The following is a 13247-nucleotide window of genomic DNA, read 5'->3' on the forward strand; positions in this document are numbered from 1 at the left end:
AACACGATAACATATTGAAAACAGGAGAGAGCATTTAAAAATAAAATGACAGTGAATTACATTAAGACAGTAAAGGAAGAGTGTGACCCAAACTCATGCTATGGGTGTGGAACCATTAGCACTTGGTGAGTGCTAATTCGCGCCAGTTCTGGGTTAAGCACTTCAGGTGCTATTCCCAGTACTGCTACAGTGTGACAAAGCACCCCAAAACGTAGCTGTTTAAAACAACCATTTTATTATGTGTATAGATTCTATGAGTCAGGAATTTGAGTAGGTGATTGTGGGATGGCTTGTCTCTGCTCCGTAACATCCAGGGCCTCAGTTGGGAAGATTTGATGGCTGGTGGTGACTTGACAGCCTGGAGCTGGAATCCCCTGGAGCTATCAGATGACTGGTGGTTGATGCTGAGACCTCAGCTGAGGTTGCTGACCAAACCCTGGGCTTCCTCACAGAATGGTGGCTTCAAGCTGCTAGGACTTTTGACATGTCAGTTCAGGTTCACAAGGCAAAAGCATCATCATTTTGTAACCCCAGCTTCAAAGTCAAACTGCATAATTTCCTCCACATTCTATTGGTTGCCCGTCCAGATTTAAGAACAGAGGAATTAGGCACCACCTCTTGATAGGATGAGGGCAAGGTTCTCATAGCACATGTTAGAAAAGTTCAATCTGCCATGTGCTCCTTAATTCTTCCATGTCCTTGGAGTAGGCATTATTGTCCCTTTACAGATGAAGAAACTGAGGCTCAGAGAGGTTAAGTAACTTGTCTGCGGACAAAGCCAGTACATGGCAAGGCTGGATTTGATCCCTGTCTCTACAAATCAGGTGTTCTCCAACAGCATATAGGCTGCTTACAGAAAATAGGAACTGAGGAAAGGAATGCATTCAAAGGCCAGTTCTCCCTCTGTGCAGGATCGGGAGTGGGTAAGCCTTCTTCTCCTCCCCCATAACCCTGATGTCAGAGTTAATATCTTTACCATGTTATAAAGAAGTCAGGTTCCTGTGCATAACTCCCTAAGGCAGGGGTCCTCAAACTTTTTAAACAGGGGGCCAGTTCACTGTCCCTCAGACCGTTGGAGGGCCGGACTATAGTTTAAAGAAAAACTAGTCGGCTGCTAAGCAACAGGCAGCGGTGGCAAAAACACCCGGCGGGCCAGATAAATATTTTCGGTGGGCCGCATGTGGCCCGCGGTCCGTAGTTTGAGGATCCCTGCCCTAAGGTATTGCTTCTGGGAGACTCTATAACGATGTGTGTACCTTTGATGCCTCAAGTTTGCCAGATAAGGGCTGGCAGAGAGGTTGACGTCCCCCTACCCACACCTTCCCACAATCGTTTGGTCAAAGACTCTGGGGAACAGTGGGCTGGAGGAAGTTCTGTTCCCTTCCGTAAAGGCAGCATGCAGAACCAAGTGCCAGGAATACTTTCTCTGTCATGATACCCATTTAAACTCCTATCTTCCCTTAAGTTCAAACAAGGCCCACTTCTTTCAGGAAGACATCTTTGATGCTCTCCTGAAACTTACAATTGAATGTTCAGATGATAACTGGCACTTACTGCTTGCTCTGTTGTGTCCTAAACCCCCAATGAGCCTTCTAAGGACTCAGAGGGCAAGGATGGTGCCTTTCTCTCCTTCAGTTCTCCCCTGAACACCACAGGAATGATACGTTATTAGGTACTCCATACATACTGACCGATGAGATCAAAGGGCCTCATAAAGTTTATTATTATAACAGGAGGAGACATGTGCACCTCTTAGAGCCCACAGAGTGCGCAGGCACTGTGCTACTTGCTACGACCCTTGTGATCCAGAGGCAGGGTTTTAGAAAATCAGATATGATCCTCCTGGGCACTCTGCAGCATGTCAATAACATATCAGACTTGGTCTCTAGAAGTCCTTGGTCAGATCAAGAGGCCTTCAGTTGAGGCAAGTGCTATAAGGTTACAATCTCAATTAGCTGTCAGATGATTCTAGAGTCAGACATTTAGGAAGTCCCTAAATAGGGTTTTTGAAAATCCCAAATCTTGGCTTTAACTTATCCTGTAAGTTGTTTGAAGGATTGCTGTAGCTGGAGCTATTGGACAGGAAAGGATGGATCTTAGAGTTTTTATTTCAAATTAGTCTTCTTGTAATAAGCAAATTTCTCTACCCTTCTTTTAATTTGTCACCACTTTACCTCAAAGTGTTCCTAAAAGTCACGACTTTTGGAAACACCTTTGAATGTTCAAAATCAACTGATGAACCTGTTCATAAATTATGGATAATCAATATCAGTGTTTCATCTTCACTCATTAGTCACAACATAAACTCTTGATTCAAATATAACCTTATGGTATAAAACTATTTCCTAAATACACCATCACCAAGAAAAAAACTAAACTCCCTTAAGTACTTACCTTGGGATATGAAAGAAAATGTAAACATTTTATTTGGCAGTTATGAACACATGAATAAATAAATGGAAAAGTACATATTAATATTTCTTTTTGGAGTAACAGATATCATTAAATGCTTATTTATACACCTTCACTGCAAAGAACAGTTACACAATTCAATTTTCTCTTATAAAAGGTAACTTCCCACACCACTGGACTGGACAGTTAAAGATGGGGATATGGTAGTGCTTGGTTCTAGCAGTCTCAGTGTTTGAAAGGCATTCATTTGCAAGTGGGGTAAGAAGAGTCATCATGCATTGAGTTCATCCGGACCATGTACTGTAGAAAGTTTCTGATGGCAGCCACAGAATTTGTGTGTCATGCGCTTAAGTCAACTATGACATGTTTGTAAATCTGTGTATTTCCCTTAAAACTGGAAGCAAAAAGAAAATTGCGTTTATTAATGGACACATGTGTGAATGATCTTGGTGCCTGAACATTTAATTCCTGAAATTTCACAAATTTGGCTTTCTCTGCATCCCAGTTATACACTTGAGTAAAAGAATAATCACTTCCAAGAATTGCATATTGATAGTTATTTATCTGAAGAGGCTGGAACACCATAGATCCTCGTGATGGCATCCTCTGAATATCCTGAAATGAGGAGCCTCCCCATTTCATTACTTTGGAATCACCAATGAATCTCGTCAAGCAAATGTACACGTCACCTTTCACTGAGAAGTGCTTTACGGCATATACATCCTCCATGTTAGGGATGTCAGTTTGGTTAGTGAATAATTGTGTTGCTTTGTTCCACTGATAAATTACAGGACGCTGGGAACTACTGGACAGGATTAAATGAGGCATTCTCAATGCCTGAGGTGTTCTGGCTATTTCTAGGTATTCCACATCAGTGTCCCTGTACCACGCATGTAAGGATTGATGGGAGTAGAATCCATTTCCATTCCATTTGTAAATGGTAGTAAAACCAGCTTTTGAACTGTCAGCAACAACAAAGTACCAGTTGTTTTCAATCTTGAATGTTTCAATATCATTGGGTTTTCGGATTTTGAGAATTTCAATATCCTGGATTTTTATGAATTTATTTGCAAAACCGTCTCGCTTATAGATGTGAGAGCCGCCAAATAGCTGGGCCACAATAACATAGAGCTGAGTTTCAATGACTATAGGCTTGCATACTACAGTGGACGTGCCTGGGAAAAGACAAATGAGAGGTTAGCTGGATGGTCATCCTCTTTTGGAGCATGCAGACGTTGTCATGTTACATCCAACCTGCACTAGATATTTAGGATACATGGCTATAGCCTGAGTTTCCTTCTCTCATTTCTTGCAGAAAGAAAGCATTGCTCTCCCTAATACATCATGAGTTAATCTTTGTAATTGTAGTGAAAACAGCCATTTATTGAGCACCTACTATGTGCGTTGCCAAATCATCTCATTAAAAATTTCTAAAAGGTTAAATAATAAATATTATTATCTCCCTTTTTGTTGATGAGCAGGCTGAAGCTCAGAGAGGTTCAATGCTGCTAGGAGAAGGCAGAGTTGGGATTCAAACCCAGGTCTACCAGCATTGCTATGGGGTGGACAGCTAGGTATTCCAGGATTTCCATCTTGGGCTTAGATCCCACAAGGCTTTAGGAGGTTTGAATGGTGGTTTGGGAAGCCCACAGCTCTGTCTGTAATTGGTTTCTTCTAAGTGCGAACTACTTCTTGAATAACCTGACTTTCCCCTGAGAAAGGAAAGTGATGCCACTTGGCATTTTTCTGCATCTTTGGGTCACTGGTGGCAGGAGAGAAGAGAAGGAAGGGGGAGGAGTACATAGATGATGCTCATGAATGTTACCTTGGGAAATATTAGAGACCAACATGAGGTCTGTCAGTGGCCTAGCTCAGCATCCTTTTGGTAAGAGTTTAATATTTATGAATATATTCTGAATTCCTCAAGGGAGCTTGATTCTAGGAAATCCAAAGAGAAGCGGGTCAAATGTAGGACCCTGGTCTTTTCTGCCTGCAGCCTAGGGGGCTCTGAGGCACTAAGTTCTGCATCAACTCTTTCTACTAATTGACTCCATCCAGAGACAGAATTATTCTATTTGTGACCCTTTTCAGGACTCAACTGATTGTGTGACCTTGGAAAAGTTACTTAACTTCTGTGGGATTTAGTTTTCTCTTTTGTACAGAGAGGGTTGAAACTAGATCAGGGCTGGTCACTAGATTTACCTATGTACCCATAATGACTGACTGATGATGATAAGAGCGACTGCCTGGAGAACTGTGTTGAGAAGGATTCTGTGGCCACTGCTGCACTCTGCAAGAAAGAGCACCACAGTGGATTAGCAATGTCTGTCTGGGGGTGAGGGACAGGATGTTGATCATATACATGACATCTGTTTGTCATTTTATACTAGATGATGCATTCTGAAGTTGCAAGTACATGATTCATTTCTCTCAAGTGCTCATCTAAAGATTCATTCAAGCCCTAGCCAGTTTCGCTCAGTGGTTAGAGTGTTGGTCCATGGACTGAAGGGTCTGGGGTTAGATTCTGGTCAAGGGTATGAACCTCCAATGCAGGCTCCATCCCCGGTCTCATGAGGGCACATGTGGGAGGCAACCAATTTATGTGTCTCTCTCACATCGATGTTGGTCTCCTTCTGTCTTTCCCCTTCCCCTCCACTATCTCTAAAATCAATGGAAAAAATATCCTTGGGTGAGGATTAACAACAACAACAAAGCAATTGATGGACTGCACATAGGTAAAAAGAACTGGTTTAGATTACATGAATGCCTACTGTAATCCACTGGAAAACAAGGAAGGCTTAGGGAGAAAGGGAAGCATAGCCTTTCTCCTTGAGAAAGAAGGAGGATTCTAGAAGGGTATCAGTTAGGAGGGGATTCCTTCATCTGGGTACCTCTGTCTCAAGCAAGCTCAGACCTGTATTGATCCTTTGAGCAATGGGCCAAGGACCACCAACAAAATCTAATTATGACCCTCTCAGTTTTGTCTAGGAGCTTTTAGGAGTAGATTTAAAAGTATTAGGAACTAAAGCTGATGTAAATATTTCACAGAGTGTCCCATGTTTAATTTATGACTTAAAAAATTTCAAGTTGTTGAAATGAGAAAGGAACCTAAGAGATCACCTGAGTAAAAGTTTGCATGGCAAAAAAAAAAAAAAAGTTGGTTTCCATGGTCAAACTAAATGCAAAAAATTCTGGAAAGAGGCTTGTTTTTTCACTGTTAGAACTTCTCAGAGCCTCTAATGAGTATTATTCTGAATCTCCAAGAGGGAGATATGGTTCATAGATGTATTTGACCACAAAACCCTTTTTGCCACAAGCATACATTAATATTTTACAGAAGTAATGTTTGTTCAACAAAGTTTGAGACTCATTGGTCTAAAATAACCTTATTTTAAAGTTAAGAAAAAGAGAGCCCAGTGAGAGTGAGTAGCATCCCCAGTTTGTGGCAGAACCTGGGTTAGAACTCATGATTCCTAGTCCAATACTTTCTCATCCAGGAAAAATTATCCACCTTTTATTGCTAGACTAGGTACTATGGTAAGTTTCTTGAATATATGCTTGCATTATCTTTGATAACCTTGTAAATATTTCAGATTTACAAGTGAGAAAATTAAAGTTTAGGGAACAATTCCAGATCACTTAATAAATGGCAGAGTTGGGATTCAGATGTCTCAAAGCCTTCCCAATATCGCTCATCTTTCCCTGTTGCCCTTGGTCCAAGCAGCTTAACTTTTCACTCAAAATATGATTAGGCTTCTCATACCTGTAATGTTGTCATAATTCCGAAAGGTCTTTTCTACATGGTCCCACTCAAGGAAAATGCATTTTCCGTTAAAAGGCTGAGCAATGACTACATACTCATCGTTCATATAAGAAAAAGTGTCTATGGACAGTGATTGATAAGGCAGCTCTTGAGACTTTGCAAATTCTGCAAAAATAGGAAGTGACAATGAGTAACTGTGTGCTAAAGTCTAGCTCCTTGGCTAGATCTCAAATGTCCATAACAAATGCATTTATTTTAGAAAAGTAGTAAAATGACAATTTTACTTTGCTTTTAAATGCATGACATTTTAATGGTTCATAATATTTTAAAAATTAAATTGCTTAGTTGGTTTTTGAGATATAAAAATATCAGTTCCTGCACATGCAAAAAAGTGTAGCCCTTCTTTTAATTTTATGAGGTGGAATAACTTGGAATACATTACCTGTAATGATACAATCAAAATCCTTGGAGGAGAGGCTATTGATTTTGCGCTTCTTATATTCTGGAGGGCTTTCGCAGTAGATGTCTTCGACAGTTGCATTGGTGTGGCCTAGCCATTCCACCAGCCACTTCAGTTTACAGTCACAATTAAATGAATTCCCTCTGAGGTCCCTGAAAGACAAACTTCAGCTGCTTTTGCTCTAGGAGGGTCCTGCCTTCACAGTATGACTTCTATTTCAGCCATTAGCATGTGCCAGAATGCCCCAGAATCCACCTTGAACCTGACTAATTCACTCTGAGCTTAGAATTACCACAGTGTACCCTTACAGGCCACCCCAGTCAAAGGAACCTGCTAACTTACTCCCTCTTGGATTCGAAGGTAGCTGGGTTTAGAGCTGTGCTGTCCATAGAAATATAATGTGAGCGACATATGTAATTTAAAATTTTCTATAGGCACATTAAAAAAGTAAAAAGAGACAGGTGAAGTTAATTTTAATAATATATCTTATTTAGCCCAATATATAAAAAATATTATCATTTTGATATGTAGTCATTATAAAAATATTAATAAAATATTTTACATTCTTTTTTATATTAAGTCTTTGAAGTCTAATGTATATTTTATACTCATTTTATAGCATATCTCAATTTGGATGCTAAATTTTCATCAGAAATACCTGATGTGTCCTTAGATTTAATAAAATTTCCAGTTAAAAAAAATAAACTCACACGCCCAAGTTGTTGCAAAGAGACTTAAAAGTTTTCTAATAATTGAGCTGAGAATCAATTTTTAAATTTAAATTTAAAAAAAATTAAGTAAAATTTACAAGTCAGCTTCTCAATCACACTAGGAACACATTTCAAGTGACCGCATGTGTGGCTACCATACTGGACAGCACAGGTCTAGAGGAAAGTATGTAGTGATTATTGTATCATATTTAATTAAATGGAGTGAGTTATTTGCTTTTCTTCTTCCTCACAGACATAATTAATCCTGACCTTATTTCATGGTCTACAAATTCAATTTTAATAGGAAATGACTTTGACACAGCAGAGTTAACGCAGACATGCAATAGCTCATGTTCGTAATAAACTACACATCTAGATAGTTTAAATTTCCACATATGATTCCAACTTACCAACTTCTATTTATTTGCACTGCTGTTGTTCATAAAGTCCATCTCCTTCCTAAAACCCTTCTTCATCACACAAAATTTGTACAGTAAGTGTTGCCTACTCTTCACACAGCACATAAACATTTTTTAAATGTTGAAGGTTTAAAATTTTTCTCCAGAGACGTAGTCAAGAAAACCAAGAAATTCACTAAACGTCAAGTTGGCATAATCCTGTACTTCTTAGACAATTCTTGATTTGAGAATATCAAAGTAGGCCCAAGAAGCCAAACCCATTATAGAATTCCCTGGAGAGACTGAGACAATTTCAAATGGCTTTTATTTTTTTATTTTTTGTTAGTGTGAGGTACAGGCTGACATAAGGATAAGACAAAGGGTCTCCAAATAAACTGTATCCCCAAGTCAGCCCTGAGGTGTCATCTAACTTCTAAGACATTGTCAGTACTGACCTCATCTCCCAAGCATATTCTGACCCAGAAGAATGTGTCAACTTTTCTGGGCTATTGTTAACCAGAGCAGATAACTGGTCTGTTAGAGACTTTCTTGGAAATGTCCTGATCCCTGCACTCTCTTGGAAATAAACCAGGAATTGGGCTAATAGGCATGGAGGAGGGGCTGGGGGAATACTACAAGGAACAAAGGAAGTTTTTCAGTAGTTTACTGATTTGAACTTAAATACTAGGCTTAGGAGAAAACACTTGACTCAGACTTTTTGTTATTGGAGAAAAGTTGTTCTGAATAGTCTATAGCAAAGTACCTGAATAATAAGAAATCTTTTGTTTTCATATGTCCTTTCATTTGTTCCTGAATTCTACCTTATGGAATTTAAATACCTTTCAAATATTCTGGAAGGCACTTAATGAAGCTAAATTGCTTTTGAGAGCTTTAGGCATATATTACTTGCTTTGCTTACAGCAAAATATACAAATTCCTTACAAAGATCTTTCACTCTGAGGCTTAAAAGTCAAAGTTTGAAAGCTCTTTTGTTTGAAAAGGGCTCAAAAATAATTAAGTTCATTCCCTTCCCGGGGCTTAAGCCAAATTCCTGGGGATTAAGCCTAGAGTTGTTGTTCAGTCTAATGAGAAAAAAGTCAAACTTTCCTCCCTTCCCCCATTTCCTGCTCCATTTCTCTGTAGACTGACCAACCCATGGGTGTAACCTTTCATCTTTACTCTGTTTCCCAGACTCCTTTACATTTTCCTTTGTAGCCCCATTTTCTGGACCTCATGGGGAAAAAGGCATCTTGAGATTTCTATCTGGGCCTCCTGGTCCCTCTCCCTCAAACTTCCTTATCATCACTCCCTTCCATACCGACACACACTTTGTCAAAGGAATGTCTGGGCACTATATTTTCAGAATGTCTAGTGGTAAAAATCATAGAAAAAAAACATTAGTCTAAGTAAATTTAAAATTCAAATCAACTTAAATTCTAAAATTCTAATTTAATTTTAAAGCCAATTAAAAATTTTAATAATCAATACCAGGCTTCTTTGTAACTATTACAAATTAATTAATTAATTAATTAATCAGGTCCTCTTACACATTTGTTAAAGAATCCAGGCCTTTGAAAATATCTTTTGGGAGCGTCTGGAGATTGTTGTTTGCAAGGCTCCTGGGGGGAAAGAAAAAGAGTGAAGTAAACTGTAGTCATAAACTAAATAAATGTATTTTATGATAAAGCTTTGTTATGAGTCCCTTTTGTTCTTCCCAGGCTATACTAAATTACTTCTTCTGCTAAGATACTAGTCAGGTTCCTGCAATTGTATTTTCAGTCCTTGCCTCCTTGTTTCAACACTCAATGGTACTTCATGTATCATGTTTATCATGCCCTCCCCACCCCCAAATACCAGTAACAAAATGATGCCTGGGAACTGATCTTTCTGTTTAGAACAGATAAGATTCACACTCTCAGACATTGTCTAAGGGATGTCTCCCAAAGGATGACTAAATGGGTGACAGGGTCTATCCCCAAATGCCCTATTACCACAGGAATTGTTTTCTCTTTCTCCTTCTATTTGTTCTTTCATGAATCACTAGAATGATTTTAATCAAAGTTTTTCAGTAGTTTACTGATTTGAACTTAAATACTAGGCTTAGGAGAAAACACTTGACTCTTTCTCTTTCTCCTTCTATTTGTTCATGTTCATAATAAACTACACATCTAGATAGTTTAAATTTCCACATATGATTCCAACTTTGATTTTAACCAAAGTCAAAGAGTCCTGACAGCATCAAGGAAAGAGAAATGTGTCTATATTGCAGAAATGTGAACAAGCAAAGAGCAGATGCTGTCTGATGGGGAAGGGTTCTAGTTACTCGTAAATTTCTATTTTTTAACCAGCATTGTACATATTCATGTTTCATAAACTTCTTAGAAGTGGTCTTTTTTCACAATAAAAATCAAAAAGTAAAACAAAAAAAGGCTATGCTGTCAGCCTCCAAAACCCTTGAGAATGAAAATTCCCTTTAAAACACTCTTAAAAGTCTGTGTCTTCCACCTCCTAACTAATTAATATGAGATTTTCCAGTGTAAACATTCAGGACTTTTAAAACATATTTTTAAGTTAATTATGTTGCTTTTCTGAGTTTTGGAAATTACAACTAGATTGGAAGACCTTTTTCAATGAGCCTTGGCACATAAGAATGAGAACTGAGTCAGATTGTTCCCACCTCATTGACAGTCTATTTTGTGAAGAAGGACATGGATGTGGAGTCATTCTGAGCTTGGTTTGAATTCTGGGTCCACTATTTACTGGTTGTGTGATTTTAGTTGTGCATCTTCTCTGAGACTCAGTTTTTTTTTTTCCCATTTTTAAGTGGATGAATGATACTCATGTCATAAGATTGTCAGAAGTAGTAAATGAGATAACTCAGGATGGTATCTGGCTTTTGGACTACTCTCAAAGGGCAGCTTGGAGGAGAGAGCGGGGAAAAGAAGGAAAAGGCCTTCTGCCTGTCCATTGTCCAAGACACAGCATTGAGAAAACTGACCATCCGAATGAACTGCTGCATAGTAATAATAAAATGCTAAAGAAGACTATTCAAGAGAATGTTTCCATAACTCACCTTACTGCCTGGTGGTTGAATGAAGAGATTTCGACCAGTTCAGAGTCACTCTCAAGTTATGTGTCTCAATTTACTTTCTGGCACCACGTGCCTTAAGTTCTCATGCTAACTTCTCAGTGGACATACTTCCCCCAGAAACCAGCACACTGTCATTGGCTTCAGGGCAGGAGTTTGGAGGAGGCTGGTCAGGGGACAGTGGGCATGAAACAGCAAGTCCTGAATTACTGCTGCCACTAGGGCTGCATAGGAAGAAGCACTTTGTTTGCATTGCGGCCCAAGGTGGTTCTTTTAAACAATGGAGGAATCTAGCAGTTTTATTTCCTGCCCAAAGGAGTACAGCTGTAGGCCTCACATGCTAACTGCAGAAGCAGCTGGTGAGATGGTCAGAGATAGAGACTTGGAGCTCTGGGGCTTCTGGAATAGAGAGTTGGTAATTTTTCATGGCAAGATGGACTTATAATCAACAGATCTGGGAGATGGGCTGATGAAGCAAACTGGCCTGATGGACTGTAAAATGAGGCATTATGCTTCTTGAGGACGTCTTGTGATAGGGAGGCTCTCCCCAAAGGAACCAAAGGATGAGGGAGGCAGTGCAGTATGAGGGGTGCCAGAGGGAAGAATGGTGGATGGATTTACTACAGATCCCATCTCTACATTGAGTTTTGCCACTGGAAAGCAAAATGGAAAATCAAATTCATTAAATTTCCTCAGTTTCCTCTGTCCCTTCATCTGCCCTCCTTTTTCACAGAGTAACAATTTAATATTATTATTATTGTTCCCTTTTCCTCAGTGGAAGCGCTGTTTGAAATATGTTCTGTATCTTTGGTAAAACTGGTTGTAGCTATTATTGTATTTTATTTTATTTGCATCATTTAGAGCAGTGTAGTAGTTGGGTCTCAAGTAGATAAGGGATTAAATTTTAGCTTCATCACTTTCAGGAGTGTGTCTTTAGACAACTTAATTTAACTTTTCTGGGTTTCTGTCTTGACATCTGCAAAACTGAGCAAAGAAAACCTATTTCATTTATTGTGAAAATTAACACCTGTAGCTACAAATATTTTTATACACATACTTTGAAATGGTTTCCAGAAAAATTTTGTATCTGCAGATAAATATTTTTTTGTTTTGTTAATCCTCATCCGAGGATAATTTTCTATTGATTTTTAGAGAGAGTAGAGGGAAGGGGAGAGACAGGGAGAGAGAAACATCGATGTGAGAGAGATGCATCCATTGCTTGCCTCCCACAGGCACCCCAACTGGGGGCCGGTTGTTGAGCCTGCAAAAGAGATACATGCCCTTGACCAGAATCAAGACCCTTCAGTCTGCAGGTTGATGCTCTATCCTCTGAGCCAAAACGGCTAGGGGTCTGCAGCTGAATTTTTATGCCTATGTCAGATGTCAAGACCACAAAATCAATCTTTTTCATTGTGGTTGATGTCAAAACCAGTAATATTTAATATCTAAGCACATCTAAATGCTCCACTCAGGAGGATGAGATCAACTTTCTGTCTTTTTTGAGTAGAAAGAACTCTATGCCTTGTATTCTTAAATGTCCCATCTTTTACTGATATCTGTTATATCTATGTGTAACATACCACATGTACACAGATATATACATACCTATAAACACAAACATGTAATCGCTATTATTATTCTTCAATAAAATTTGGAAAGTACAAGAAAAAATTTTTTAAAGGAGAAAAAAAATAATTATTCTGGCAGAGACAACCCCTGTTAAGATTTTGTCATATTTTGTTTTAATCATTAATACAAAGCCCATCTCATGGGGGCATTAATGTGGAAAACAAGTGTGTCCAGAGAGCCAGTCTAGTACTCCCCAAGCCTTAAGATCTTCTTCTGTCTCCTCTAGTGGAATCCTGGATTGATGTGGAAGAGCTTCCTCTGCAAGTCTTTTTGCTGGGCAAGGTTCACGTCAGTGCTGGATATTAAAACTGAATAGGAGTTCTGTCAGCAATAAGAGGAAGAAAACTTAAAATACCGAGGGAGAGAGAGGCAAGGACATAGAGGTAGCTATTAGAGTTGATGGGAAAAAGACTTTCTACATGGTATGATGGAAGGAAACTATGCTACTGCCCAAGCTGACCCACTGCCTGTCAGCCTGACTTCAGGGTTTCCTGGACTCAGCAGCAGAGTATGGTGCAAACAGTATGGGGCCCGGAATCACATATCTGGGTTTGAGCTCTGGCTGTTTCCCTTTCTACAAAGGGAATGATCACTTGGTCAGAATGATATCCAGGCTCTATTTTAGTTCTAAAATCACATCTTTATAGTACTTTTCACTGTGGGAGGCATATGGCTTCATCTTTAATAATAATAAAATGATACTCATAGAGTTAATACTTTAAGCTCCATAGATAAGAGTCAGAGAGTCTGACCATGGGTTTTTATAGAGGGCAGGAGTGCACTGGAA

The 13247-nt window shown here is 39.1% G+C and overlaps 1 protein-coding gene across 1 annotated transcript in view; it reads right to left on the reverse strand.

The window, feature by feature from the left end:
- Window positions 1-212: 212 nt before the first annotated feature.
- The window catches only part of LGI1 (leucine rich glioma inactivated 1), a 40225-nt gene continuing 27190 nt past the window's right edge, over window positions 213-13247 (reverse strand). Inside the window, exons 5-8 of the mRNA XM_036336557.1 lie at window positions 9291-9362; window positions 6618-6787; window positions 6176-6340; window positions 213-3587 (exon numbers count right to left, since the gene is read on the reverse strand). Of these exons, the coding sequence (XP_036192450.1) occupies window positions 2752-3587; window positions 6176-6340; window positions 6618-6787; window positions 9291-9362 (1243 nt within the window). The 3' untranslated portion in view covers window positions 213-2751. The remainder of the gene's footprint in view (window positions 3588-6175; window positions 6341-6617; window positions 6788-9290; window positions 9363-13247) is intronic.

This window comes from Myotis myotis, unplaced genomic scaffold (assembly GCF_014108235.1).
Source record: "Myotis myotis isolate mMyoMyo1 unplaced genomic scaffold, mMyoMyo1.p scaffold_m19_p_15, whole genome shotgun sequence".
Taxonomy (NCBI): domain Eukaryota; kingdom Metazoa; phylum Chordata; class Mammalia; order Chiroptera; family Vespertilionidae; genus Myotis; species Myotis myotis.